Source organism: Perna viridis, chromosome 2 (assembly GCF_037379345.1).
Source record: "Perna viridis isolate PV_CMFRI_1.1 ecotype Kerala chromosome 2, ASM3737934v1, whole genome shotgun sequence".
Taxonomy (NCBI): domain Eukaryota; kingdom Metazoa; phylum Mollusca; class Bivalvia; order Mytilida; family Mytilidae; genus Perna; species Perna viridis.
The window spans coordinates 24,642,242-24,656,266 of NC_142446.1; the positions used below are offsets into that span (position 1 = coordinate 24,642,242).

Below are 14,025 nucleotides of genomic sequence, written 5' to 3' on the forward strand. Positions count from 1 at the left end.
TTCGCATGACCTTTTAAAAAAATTAAACAATTATTAAATGACTTATTCCAGTAATCACCCGACTTTTTCAAAATGGGGAAATTCACGAGTGCAATCATTTTGTTTGTCGATTAATGATTTCTTCCTGTTGGTGTTCGCATAATATTTATATTGCCATATATAATAGTATTGCTTTTATTTTCTCGATCATAGTAATTGCAAGGATCAATTCAACATGTTTTTTCTATATTTTATGGACGGATGAGTTCAACGTGATTTGTTTTGCATTTTGTTTAAGGATGAGCATGATGATTTTATGTTTTTGTTATATTATTTGTATCGGTGTTATTCACGCTATAGAAGGTCCAGATAACAATTATTGGTAAGTCCATTATTACTGCATTTTGAATGCATATACTTCAAGATTTGTGAAACATTTGAACGTTTAAGTGAGACAATTTTTTATGTAGAACTTGACAAGCATAGAAATATTAAGTTCAGAAACCATTACTGCGATAATGTTTTGCAATTTCTTTTTTTACAAACATTTGTAAAAGGGCTGAAAAATATATGATATGTTTTGCATACTGATTTTATTTCAGCTCAAAATATTTTCTTTTTATTCTGTTAGCAATGACAATTTAAACCAGGCAGTCTGTTGTGCAGGATTTTACGAAGTTAAAGGCGAATGTATCGGTAGGTAGTAAATAAATAAGTATCAGATATGATATGCCTTAAATGTGACTTGACTTACTTTGACTAATTTCTTTTCTCCTTAAGGAGATTTAGGGCTGTAAACGAGTCTTCTCCATTCTTCACGATTCTGAGTTGATTTTGCTGCCTCTGTCCACGTGCCTAATCCCATATACTGTCTTTCTCTTGGTTTCCAGGTTTCTTTTGGCCTTCCTCTTTTTCTTCGTCCTTCTGGTGTCCATGTCAACGCAGTTCTTGGGTGCGAGTTGTTGTTCATTCGCAATACATGGCCCAACCATTTCCATCTTCTGGTCTTTATTTGTTGGCTGATTATTTCCACTTTTGCTTGTTCTCTAAGATTTTCATTACTTATCTTTTGAGGCCAGTAGATCCTGTATATGTAACTTAGACATTTGTGTAGGAATGTGTTCAGTAGTTTTTTTTGTTTCCTTTGATCATTTTCCATGTTTCACAGCCGTATAAAAGAATGGATATCACGTTTGATTGAAACAGTTTGATCTTGGTCTTTCTGCTTATTTGGCCAGAAAGACCAAGATCAAACTGTTTCAATCAAACGTGACCTCCATCCTTTTATGCCTTAAATGTATTAATTAAAAACACTTTTTGCCTTCTTATACATGTCGACTTAATAAAACAAACAATATTCTTTTAATTAGCTGTTTACTAAATTTTCATACAGGATACAACGGACTATAATGATCTATTCAAATAAATCCGGATTTGTCGAGACGTGCATGTAACGAGTCCAGATCAAGTGTTCAGTACAGTATAGACAAGTACAGTTGTGTATAGCACACTACATTGTTTTATAGTGTTATTAAATGACTATTTTTATATAACACTTGTATTATATGTAGGATAGAGGCAGTCGTTTTGGGTCAAGGGCCTTTACAGTTGATCGAAGCCGAATTCGACTGTTGGAGGACTTAAAGTAGGATTTATATGAATGACCCATTTAATGACACCTTTATTAATGAATTGACCTGAAAAGGAAGTCTAAACTGTGCACTTGCCCGTCCCTGGTCCCTGTATTACTATTGATATAGGGCACATGCTTTGTGCTAAAAACTGAAAGTTGAGATCGAAAAAAATGGTCCATTACTAATGTATTTTAAGTTATTGATTAATAATTTATGTTTTTTTTTCATTCATAAATTAAGAATATAAGTTAAGAGATTGTGATGATTATATTCTTGAAAGTTTAATGTGAAATTCATATTGTGGTTTTATTGGCTTTTAAATATGGCTGCTTATTAACCAACTACTCAAAATAAGATATGAATTCAAACCGGGCATCTATACGGGGCCAACATGAAAAAAAAAGAGAGCCAATATGGATCAAACCAGGGCCAATACGTCATCATAACTTCGGGTCGTTTGACACCGCCATTTTGAGTTAGAATTGGATGTCATGAACTTTGATCACTAAGATTTAAGATGCAGAAACATAAAAAAAATGTTCCATTTTATACAAAAATGATATTTATGACTGATTAATGCAAATAAACCTACATGTTCGTGGTAATACATAAAACAACTGTTCTATAAGTCATCTAGTTGAGTTGGTTAATAAAATTGTCAATAAATATGTAATTTCATATCGGCCCTGTCATAGATTTCGGTCAATCATATTGGCCTCGACAGCCGTATTGGCCCTCCGCGATGCCTCGGGACCAATACGACCGCCTCGACCAATATGACAGACCTCAAACCTATAAAAGGGCCGATATGAAATTACATATTTATTAACATATAATAATAAAAGTATATATACTTATACATCCAAACTTGATTAAGACATGTTGTACATTTAATAGAAATATAATATGCCAATACTGTTGGTCGGGGATCTTGTGAACTCTTCATTGAAATCAAAGAAAAAAAATGAATGGCGTATTTTGTAGAATGTAAAAAGGGAACCTATTCGCTGCAAGGAGGAAATTGTACGACATGCCAAGCAAATTTCTATGGACCAATGTGTTCAAAAAAATGCATATGTGAATCAGACCAAAGGTAAGTAAGGAAATCTTTCTCATTTTGTTTTCTTTTTTTGGTTCGATTGTTTCGTCTCAACCACATAGATTAGACAGATATACGTTTCAGTTACTTTAAAAATCTTAAAAATAAGCTCAATATTGTTTGGTCTTTTAACTTTGGCATGATTTATTTTCAAGTTATAGATGGACCATTCGCCGTTCAAAGATTAATTGTTTTTATCTTAGACTGATTTGGATGAATTCAATATTATTCACGCCATGTAACATTGTTAAATTACCTGACAACACCAAGGCGTGAATCGAGGCTTTAGTTGCTAGGATGTCTTTAATGGGTCTCCATGTTGCATCTTCGCCTTGAAAAAGTGTGATGGGGAAGCTACCTTATTGTAGCCAGATTATAACGAATTTTTCTGACTTGCAAAATGACGGATGACGCTTGTGGCAAGACATGTTTATATTTCCGGAGCATCGGAGGTGACCCCCAGTTTTTGTGAGAGTTCATATTCAAGTTTTTTGTGTAATGTCTTGTTTTCCTTTTTTTCTTATCTTCAGTTTTATGTGTATTGTTTTTATTCTGTTAGTTTTTTGTGTATGTAGATTGCCTTTGTTTCTTTGTTTTAACGCTAAGGCTGCGAACTTGGAATTTGATGTTTCTGAATTGCCCTCCTAATTTTTTACTGTTCGGTATTTTTGCGGATATTGGTCCCATTAGCGGAACATTAAAAGCCAAAGAAAAGCCTTTAGCTGATAATATATCCTTTATTTTAATAGTCCTTATATAAGCATTGATTCAACACATAAAAATCAGAAATTATACATATATTTTGAATTTCGGTTTTCAAAATTATTTTGCTAATCAGTTAGCGTGTTATTTGAATATCATATTTAAAGAAAAAAAAAACTTTTGTATTTAGGTGCGACAACGTCGAGGGATGTGTGGAAAATCAGGTCACGACAGGTCAGTTAATTAAAATTATTCATATCAAATGAAATATACAAGTTGTTTAAATAAAAAGTAGATACAGTGAGGTTTATGGTTGACAACTCCTGAATATAAACCTTTTATACTGGCCTGCATAAACATTGAGCAACCTTACTCTGACCGCCGATGCCTCCGTTGATTATGAGGATATTTCACTTATGGAAAAAATATGAAAATGATGGATCTTTTCGAGAAATTATTGTACTGATAAAAGTTTTGGTTGGCAGTTAACCAGAAACAGTTCATCTAACTCACTGACAAATAAGACTCAAAACCTTTTTCTAGAATTGAGGTGGTACTAGGTGGGTCCCAATTAACTATTTCTGTGACCCCGTTGGGGTCATGTGATAATGCATAGCTACCTGGGCTTTCTGATCTGAAATATCTGGCATGAGGTTGGTTGAATGCTTAGGTCCTTCGTTATCTATAGTTGAACAGAACTGAGCTGCCAACTACTTCAGGACTGATTAAGCGGGTCACCCGCACACCTTTTTGTTTTTGTGTAAAGGACTGTGATGACGAGTGGTTTGACCTGACAAGCCTGCCTCAGCTATTGGAGGAGCCTCTGGCTGTGCAATGAGTTGGCCTTTTCTAACTTATGTCGGGGACTGCCTTGTTGGGCTTTGGCTCTTCCTGGAGAAACTGGCTCAGGTCTCGTGAACCGTCCCATTGCTGTTTCTTTGCTTTTCGGATAAATTAACGCTCTTCGGCTTTGGGGAACCAGGCCTCCTATTGGAATATTCCCTATTACAGTGGCATTCCTGTCCTGCTGGCAGTGAAATCACTAATCGCCTTAGATATTGTGGCTGAGTTTCTGGAAATCGTGGGCCTCGGTGGGTTAGCCATAATAATTATTAGGCTTTATAACTCCTCGATATTCCCCTCCAGGCGTTCAATCTCATATTTCCAGGGAAGATGATTTGCCTTCACTTCCCTTTTCCAGTTGCAAATACTTCGTGCGGCTCTTCCCTCTCTAGGTTGGTATTCCAGCATCGTTCTGGATCCACCATTTTAACTTCTCTTCATGGGCCGCTATAGTATATAGCTTGCTTATAATTAAGGGAACTAAGATTCTAGCGAAAATCAAAAGAATGTAATCCAGGGACAAAGACAAGACATGGAAAACACCATCACCACAAAGAATACAAAGAAATTAAAATAATACATACGAAGTAACAAAAATAAATGAGCAACTCGGACTCCACTAAAAATTGGGAGCATGGACCAGGTGCACCGTTAGGATAAGCGTCATCAGCTTTGCTAGAAACACCCGCCGAGTTGCTCATAAAATGTCAAGTCCAGGGTAGACGAAAGGGGAAAGGAAAATTATGACACATTGTACAAATCAGTTTTCATTGTGCAGATGGATATACCGTCACGATCCACGAGTACATGATGACGACTGTAGTGATTTCTTCAATCTGGTAGCAACATAACCTGGTTCCAGAAGCCTATTTGTTAGAAATCTAGCATGATACAAAAGTCTGCGTATTAATCACAAGCTCTGGCATAACGTATAAGTTTTGATAAGAAAACTCCATATGTAGGTACTGAAAGGATGTTGCCAAAGATGAAAGGAAAGTTGACGATACGGAATGAAATTTGATTTTCATATCTTGCTTTTAATTCATTATATCGTATATACTTTTACTGTAAGAGCATTGAATTATAGCGGGAATGTTTATATATTCAATTAGAACAAAATGGATATGAATTATAGATATATATTACAAAACAAATTACAGAAGAAACGAGTCCTGATAGCAGTGACGGAGAAAACAGTAAGTTATTCTAAAGCCACTTCTGTTTGAATAATCTAGGGTTTTTGGAATCCTTCATTTTTAAGTTTCAAAGTGTTTCTCGATGGTAGATGGATTATACATGTAATTAATACACACAATTCTTCGTCTTACTAGATGTGCTTTTAAGAAAACCACTCTTTGAATATCGGTACGTTTTATCAGTATGTTGTTCTTTAACTATACTATGTAATAATTAAGTTATCATGACATATGAGACTAGACAAGTTGTCCAAACAGAGAACTTAATCAGAATAATAATAATAATATAACACGTGCATCATGATATCCGATAACTGTTTTCAAACCCTTAAAGAGCAAACCACACACCCAAATACAATAGATTGATTGATACATCAACTAAATATAAGTTGCATGTTCTTCTTACGTTGGCTTCTTATATTCTGAGTTATGAAACTTCGAGTAATTCGATATACTGAAATTGTCAAGTCTTGACTTTAATCTTAATTTTACAATAGTGTTTATCCGAAAAATGACTTCCATCTTCAATTCACTAATCAAACCACTGAGCATCATATAGTGCAAGGGAAACGACGTCGTAATAATTTAACGTCATTGTAAAAGAGACACCAATGTTAGTGGAACTAATACGCGCATTGTAAGTAAAATGGCAACATTATATGAGTATCGTCGATACCGAAAACATGAAAGTAGATACTGACAATTCCATCAACATATTACACAGAGAGTCAAGTTAAATTACATTTCATGACAAATAGGACATTCAATACATTCTTTATCTTTTCTTACACCGCGCTCTTGTAAAATTGGCGAGAAAAGAGGAAAATATGTCCTTAATTTAAAGCAGTGGTTAAAAAAAGACTTTCTACTTACTTGCCTTGTAACATTTTTAAGAAGGCGTGTCTTAACTTTTGCGGTTGTTTCACTGCACTAATATTCCTGTATTTTTGTGTGGGTTTTGTTTGTTTTTTATTTGTTTTTTTTGTTTGCTTTTTTTTGTTTGTTGTTTTTTATTTATTTGTTTGATTGTTTTTATTTTATTTTTTTATTTTTTTTGATTTTGTTCTATTATTTTGTTATTAACTTTTATCATTATTATTAATGTTGTCGAATTCTTTACAGATGAAGATGTCAAAACATACCAAACAAAGTTGATGATGTATCTCAGTATTTCAGTGGCGCTGTTGTGTTTCTTAATTGCCATAGTTATAGTTATTTCAAAGAGGTTAACCGAAAATAAAAATATTTTTTTTATAATATAGGCTAAAAAAGCTTATGCAAAATAGCCTTTTTGGTAAAATAATTGTTTCGTTTTGTAAAATAATAAATGAACTTTATTTGATTGGTGTATGTACTTAAGTAACTGACCGTTTTTCGTGATACACAAATCCTTAAAGTAATATAAATCTTCTGTGTACCATACTATTTACGTTTATAATCAGGTATCAAATTGTCAAAATTTACACATTTATGAATAATCTAAAGCATAAGTGCAAATACAAATCGTGATTTGTTTGATTCTGTGCTCCTTACTTTTATGCAAATCATATAAACACGGTCCTTATTTTTACAATGAACATTGTGTTTTCCTTGAACGAGTTTTGTTTTCATATACTGTTAAGATTAAAAAAAATGTCTGAGAAAACTCCTACACATTACTTATGGAAGAACCGTACATTTTCAGTGATAAATAAGAATCAATGTAATAATTGGCAGAGTGTAATTTTCTTTGAAATGAAATGAAAGTTGTTTGTTTGTATCATTAGACTATCATTAATTTTGGAACATCAAAACTGAAGCCCAATCAGATGTTTTCAAAATAACATCAGAGATTATTTACACATCATTTTTTTTTAGAAATGTTGTAAGCATTACAAATTTATGGACATTTCTTGTAGATTCAAGGCACAAATTGAGAAAAAAACAGGTGAAATAAAAGAAATCGCTCAGAGTAAGTCTTTTACTTCATTTTTTTACGCGCATTGTAAGTAAAATGGTAAGTAAAATGGCAACATTATATGAGTATCGTCGATACCGAAAACATGAAAGTAGATACTGACAATTCCATCAACATATTACACAGAGAGTCAAGTTAAATTACATTTCATGACAAATAGGACATTCAATACATTCTTTATCTTTTCTTACACCGCGCTCTTGTAAAATTGGCGAGAAAAGAGGAAAATATGTCCTTAATTTAAAGCAGTGGTTAAAAAAAGACTTTCTACTTACTTGCCTTGTAACATTTTTAAGAAGGCGTGTCTTAACTTTTGCGGTTGTTTCACTGCACTAATATTCCTGTATTTTTGTGTGGGTTTTGTTTGTTTTTTATTTGTTTTTTTTGTTTGCTTTTTTTTGTTTGTTGTTTTTTATTTATTTGTTTGATTGTTTTTATTTTATTTTTTTATTTTTTTTGATTTTGTTCTATTATTTTGTTATTAACTTTTATCATTATTATTAATGTTGTCGAATTCTTTACAGATGAAGATGTCAAAACATACCAAACAAAGTTGATGATGTATCTCAGTATTTCAGTGGCGCTGTTGTGTTTCTTAATTGCCATAGTTATAGTTATTTCAAAGAGGTTAACCGAAAATAAAAATATTTTTTTTATAATATAGGCTAAAAAAGCTTATGCAAAATAGCCTTTTTGGTAAAATAATTGTTTCGTTTTGTAAAATAATAAATGAACTTTATTTGATTGGTGTATGTACTTAAGTAACTGACCGTTTTTCGTGATACACAAATCCTTAAAGTAATATAAATCTTCTGTGTACCATACTATTTACGTTTATAATCAGGTATCAAATTGTCAAAATTTACACATTTATGAATAATCTAAAGCATAAGTGCAAATACAAATCGTGATTTGTTTGATTCTGTGCTCCTTACTTTTATGCAAATCATATAAACACGGTCCTTATTTTTACAATGAACATTGTGTTTTCCTTGAACGAGTTTTGTTTTCATATACTGTTAAGATTAAAAAAAATGTCTGAGAAAACTCCTACACATTACTTATGGAAGAACCGTACATTTTCAGTGATAAATAAGAATCAATGTAATAATTGGCAGAGTGTAATTTTCTTTGAAATGAAATGAAAGTTGTTTGTTTGTATCATTAGACTATCATTAATTTTGGAACATCAAAACTGAAGCCCAATCAGATGTTTTCAAAATAACATCAGAGATTATTTACACATCATTTTTTTTTAGAAATGTTGTAAGCATTACAAATTTATGGACATTTCTTGTAGATTCAAGGCACAAATTGAGAAAAAAACAGGTGAAATAAAAGAAATCGCTCAGAGTAAGTCTTTTACTTCATTTAGATTGAATGCATATTGACTTAGTAACAAGTTGCGTCAAACATTTTTCCAGATTTTAAGGGACTATATGTCCTAATTTTATTTTAAATAAGAAAGTAAAACAAACAAATTTAAACGACAAAAGGAAAAATATATGTGTACCTAATGCTTCTGTCGTGATAGCATTGTATTTAGCAATAGTTGATTGTAGGTTTATATAGTCATAATACTGTCGTTCTTTTCTAAATCTTTCGAACAAAGATAATATTTTTAAATCGGAAATGAAAATATTAAAAATAAAAACTTCGAGAAATATATTGATTGATTAAGATATGATAGATTAGATATATAAAAAACGAATGCAAAAACTCATACATCAACTGCATAACTCCTCCAAAGTAGATGGACAAATTTTCAGGGAATGATGATGAGGTTAAAGAGTAATCAAGGGAAGCAAGGTTATAGCAGTAATAAAAAAAAATGTAATCCAGTGACAAAGACCAGACATGGAAAACAGACATACACAACGAAGAACATAAAGTAATTAAAATCATACATACAAAGTAACAAAAGCAAATGAACCACTCAGACTCCAATAAAAACTATGAGCATGGCCAGGTGCATCGGTAGGGTAAGCGTCCTCTGTCCACTTTGTCTATCGTGTATATTTTTGGGGGGGTTATTATTATTATTATTATTATTGATTCAACTAAGATTAGATTAATGTTAGATTAAACTTGTTTTTGTTTTGGATGATTTTGCGATTGCTTTCGACTAGATGACAAAGGTATTTTAAATTTACAACTCTTTTAAAACCTGCTACTTTATTTCAATAAAACTGTAAGAGAATGAATTTTGATAATGCCATTGTGCACTTGCTATTCTTTATCCAGTGATTTTGAGGTTTCCATTTGCGTAGTATTGACATGCTATACAGAATGATACATAGTCTTTGGTTATGCCGTTTTATATCTACTATTTTAATTGTATAACCAAATGTATCATGGTTTCCTTTGAGCCTTCTTTGAAGTTAGTTATCGGAATAAGGTTCTCATACTTCAAATAAGGAGCATTTATATATTATAACTGTTCTATGATATTTTGAATTAGTAATTAATTAAAGTGTTGGATTAAAATGTAATATTCATTTAAATTCTAGAAATCATCTGTGTACCAACATGCTAGAAGGAAGTTAAATTTTTGCATAAACTAGTTTTAGGTAATACAAAATGTTCTTTATTTACACATGCGTATAATGAAACTTTTATGAAAAAAAAACAGATTTTTTTTTCAAAATCATACATTTGAACTGTGTAACGTTTGTAGAGTTAGTACAACATTGAAGTCTTTCACAATAAAACAATATCTTAAAACAGAGAACAAAGACGAATCCTACCAGAGAAAGACAAAAATCTACGGTACATACAACAAGAAAGCAACCTTACAGTCAGGAGAAACTGATGAGGAGTATGAATTTGACACTGACAACTGCGCAGAGGAACAGGATCAGTATACTTCAATCAGGGAGTCCCAGCTTGTCACTACAACCTTACCACATGACAACAAATATAATACATCAAACCTGTACAACACTGGTAGTTACACTTACAATCACATTACTAGAGAGGGAGCAGTTTGAAGTCCAGTTGTACTGAAGGCTAGGGAAAACTACACACACAACTTTTGCTACCTTTCAGGATGAGTGACTTTAGATCGGGGAAATTGTGATGTGGAAAGGGAATAAATATACATATTAGAATTAAGATTGTTACCATTTTCTTTTTTTTTCTTGGTATAGAGTGAGTAGTTAATAATGGGGGGTTAAAGCTGGGGAAAATAGACACAAACAAATTGAGAGACATGTGCTGCCTATCAGAATTAGTTCGCGAAATCTTGTTTAATGTTACAAAATGCATAACAGTATTTAGATTGGTATTTGTTACACGATCTTTTTTTTTTATTTTCTTTTTTAATTGGTTTGCAGTTGTATAGAAGTTGCTTGTGTATGTTTTTTTTGTCAAATTGTTGGAGTTGTGTAAATGTGAATTAGGAAATAGCCATTTGATTTTCAGGAGCTATTACGAAAGTTTGTATTACTTCATTTTATTTTGAGAAATATTTTAGTCCTGTCGTTTTCAAAACAAAAATATTAGGGGGATTATTTCAAAACATCTAAATAATGATATTTTTCGACGATAATAGTCTGTCTTTTTATTTCTTATATTCTGGTCTGTCCTGTATCTTTTTCATAAAATATGTATCCTGCCATTGTATTCCAGACTTCATTCTAACAAGCTATGAAAAACAAATATCAGTTCTATTGCGATTTGTTTAATCGAATTCTCGTGAACTTCTTTTCAAACAGTTGGGGGATATTGTACAGTATATTTAGAATTTATATAGGGCTAACGGTTTGTAAAATAGTGAATTGAAGCTGAAAGCCTACACAGAAAATGTTAAAAAGACGTTTGCTGCCTTTCAGGATTATTTCGCTAGATCTTGTTTAACAGAACACAACGCATACAAGTAGTTAGATTGGTATTTGTTGCCATATCGTTTTTGTTTTCTTATTGTATCATGTTTGAAATTGAAGAGAACTTTTTAGCATAAATTTGTTCTTTCTTAATTGTTGGTGTTCCGAAAATGTGAGATTTGGGCGCACCCATTTAATTTTTATTGGGGTCAAGGATGAAATTTCCTCTCTTTCCTTGTTATTTTCAGAAAATGTATGTCCTGCTTTTTTAAACAATGTATTTTTTTATCATTTCTTTTCATTAATATTTTTAATATCTTTACAATAATATATCCAGACAAAGAGTTCCTCATGTTTTATGTTTTTCCTTCCGGGCTTTTCTACTTTAATTTAAGACAAAAATGAATTTTGCCTTTATATTTCAAAATTCAACCCAGCCCGGCTAAAAAACATATGATCGTTCATTTGTGAATCATTTAATCAATTTATCATGAACATGGTGAAATATTGTACAATATATTTAGAATTCTAATATTTCCCGTTTTGCTCCGGAAATCCGTTGATAACTTTCAAAATATCAATTTGTGAAAGCATGATTTGAATGAGAGAGGATATTGTTACTTGAATAAACACATGTAATTTGTATTGATACCAGGGCTATAGTTCACAAAATGAAATAACAAGACCGTACTTTGGAATTCAAAATATACAACTTTTTTCTATTGAATTATGTATAATTATTCATTTGAAGTATTCCAGGAATATGACAATTGTGTACACCTTACAGTTCTCTCTACAATCATATTGTTAAATTTCTCGTTGTTCTTAGATTTCTAGAGTCGTCATGGCCATAACTTCTGTATACATATTTGTAAATATGAATGACACTAAACGCCCAGTTTTCACTGATTCAGCATTTTTCGATGTCATACTATAAGGGTGTATGAACATAAACATGCGTTATCTAACCAATCTGTTTTGGTCAATGTTGTTTGTAAAATGTTCGTTTGGATTATCTGTTACTCGAGAGGCAGAGATCTTTAAAGTAGTTTTTAAATAATATAATGACTTCGGCCAAATGATTACTTATTACAACGATACAACGGAAGTCCGCAGTATCAAATCTGATCCATATTGTATATCAAAACAAATTTTGTAACAGTATTCAAATTAACATGATCATTTAGATAGCCTTATAAGTACCTCTTACATAATCATCACTACACTTTATAGATATCATTATTGAATATATTAAGCTAATCTATTACCTAAAATACAGAATTGCCCATTTAAATTTCTTGAAATATGATCAACTGAGACATTGTATGACCTAATAAAACAATTCGATTGACTTTAATTAAGCTTATATTAAATAAGTAACTCAACTATTGCTTTTGACGAAATTGTCATGACTTTAATGAATTCAACCAAATCAACATGTCAAATTGTATGTTGACGCAGGAATGAAATAAATATTTTGATGTTCAACGACGGGCAACCATTATATAGTTTGTCAAGTCACCACCGGGCTATCAGTAAGACGATTGATAAATTCCGCCAACACACGATCTTTTTACTAGACACATTCTATGGTAAGTCATTACGCTTTGTGGTTATACTGATGATACTGTTCTATCTGAAAAAGAAACCAAACAGCAGAAAAGGGTATTGAAATAAAGGGTTTTGGTGGGAGGGATTTTGATTGTATTCCTTCAAATATCAAACTGAGAATGATGAACTAATAACATTCCTTTATAAATATAATTCCTTTGAAAGCGGGAAAAGTATATGCCTTTGCACGGACTTAAAAGCGCGCAATTTCTTATACGGTTTTAAATTCTTTTAAATGTTGCTTTGGGTTTTAAATTTCAACTAAATGATAACATATAAACGATTACAAATTGTGCTAATGCAATAAACGAATTTAATGGTAGATTAATTAAATTTAGTTATTTAAGCTTAGTTTCATCTTGATTCATTTTACAAATAAAACAAAATGATTTATAATCTGTCACAAATTAATAACGTTCAATTTATATCATATTAAAAGTGTTAATCTAACATGCTATACTGTTATTTCTAAGGTGACAAATTATGAAAACCATACTAAATATTACAAATACAATAAAGTGCTGTTTCTCTTTATTTTTTTATATGGTCCATATTCACTTTGTGATAATAATACTTTGTTCTTGGTGTTCTAACGGCAGCGAAAGGTCAAGCATGGTGCTCAAATGACCAACAAAGAAAATGACAATCATACTTTAAATTATCAACCGCAAAACAGCAGCGTGTATTTTTATTTACTATACTAATACACGCAAAAGCGTTTGACATACATGTATAATTATTGATACCGTACTTGAAAGAAATTAGTCGTTTTTCTATTGGACTTTTCCTGTTAGGAACATCGAAAAGGCATAAGTGTTACAAAGACATCTAAGTGCCTAAGTGTCCGTATTTGATTAATTATGTGGGTTTAAAGGTTTGTTTTGGTGTGTACCAGGAAATATATGTAGAATATATATGTTATCAATGTGTGATTTAAAATTCAACACAGAACTAAAGGTGACATGTTTGACAAGAAAAACACTACATGTAACAGTGGAGTCATTAATACACTATTTCTACCCAACAGTATTCTAAATTTAAACAGCAATGGCGACATAAGAAGCTTTTTTTTTAAAAAAAAAAACTGAACTAACTTGTCAGCAAGAACCAACTATGTTGATAGTTTGAATTGTTCACTTACGCTGGTTGTTACTTAGCAAAACTCACAGAGAAAAAAAAT

The 14,025-nt window shown here is 31.7% G+C and overlaps 1 protein-coding gene across 8 annotated transcripts; it reads left to right on the forward strand.

The window, feature by feature from the left end:
* The first annotated feature begins 55 nt into the window (after positions 1-55).
* Positions 56-13,379, forward strand: LOC148624193 (uncharacterized). Of its 8 annotated transcripts, none has more exons than XM_088566724.1 (9): positions 94-361; positions 611-675; positions 2,598-2,706; positions 3,605-3,648; positions 5,418-5,453; positions 6,576-6,678; positions 7,352-8,037; positions 8,711-8,763; positions 10,138-13,379. In XM_088566724.1, exons 1-7 carry the CDS (start codon positions 114-116, stop codon positions 7,443-7,445), a joined length of 699 nt encoding a protein of 232 aa, XP_088422850.1. In that variant the 5' UTR covers positions 94-113; the 3' UTR covers positions 7,446-8,037; positions 8,711-8,763; positions 10,138-13,379. The 8 variants fall into 8 exon arrangements, with proteins under 8 accessions (XP_088422857.1, XP_088422850.1, XP_088422852.1 ...); XM_088566726.1 differs by having other exon boundaries at positions 9,921-10,225; XM_088566731.1 differs by having other exon boundaries at positions 56-361; positions 5,393-5,453; positions 7,352-8,763.
* The last annotated feature ends 646 nt before the right edge of the window (positions 13,380-14,025 follow it).

Bases quoted from the DNA above. Each gene is read 5' to 3' on its own strand.
- LOC148624193 (XM_088566723.1), top strand. From the start codon at position 114: ATGATTTCTTCCTGTTGGTGTTCGCATAATATTTATATTGCCATATAT. The intron at 362-610 runs GTAAGTCCATTA...TTATTCTGTTAG, and splicing joins GGTCCAGATAACAATTATTG to CAATGACAATTTAAACCAGG. The intron at 5,454-6,575 runs GTAAGTTATTCT...AATTCTTTACAG, and splicing joins TAGCAGTGACGGAGAAAACA to ATGAAGATGTCAAAACATAC.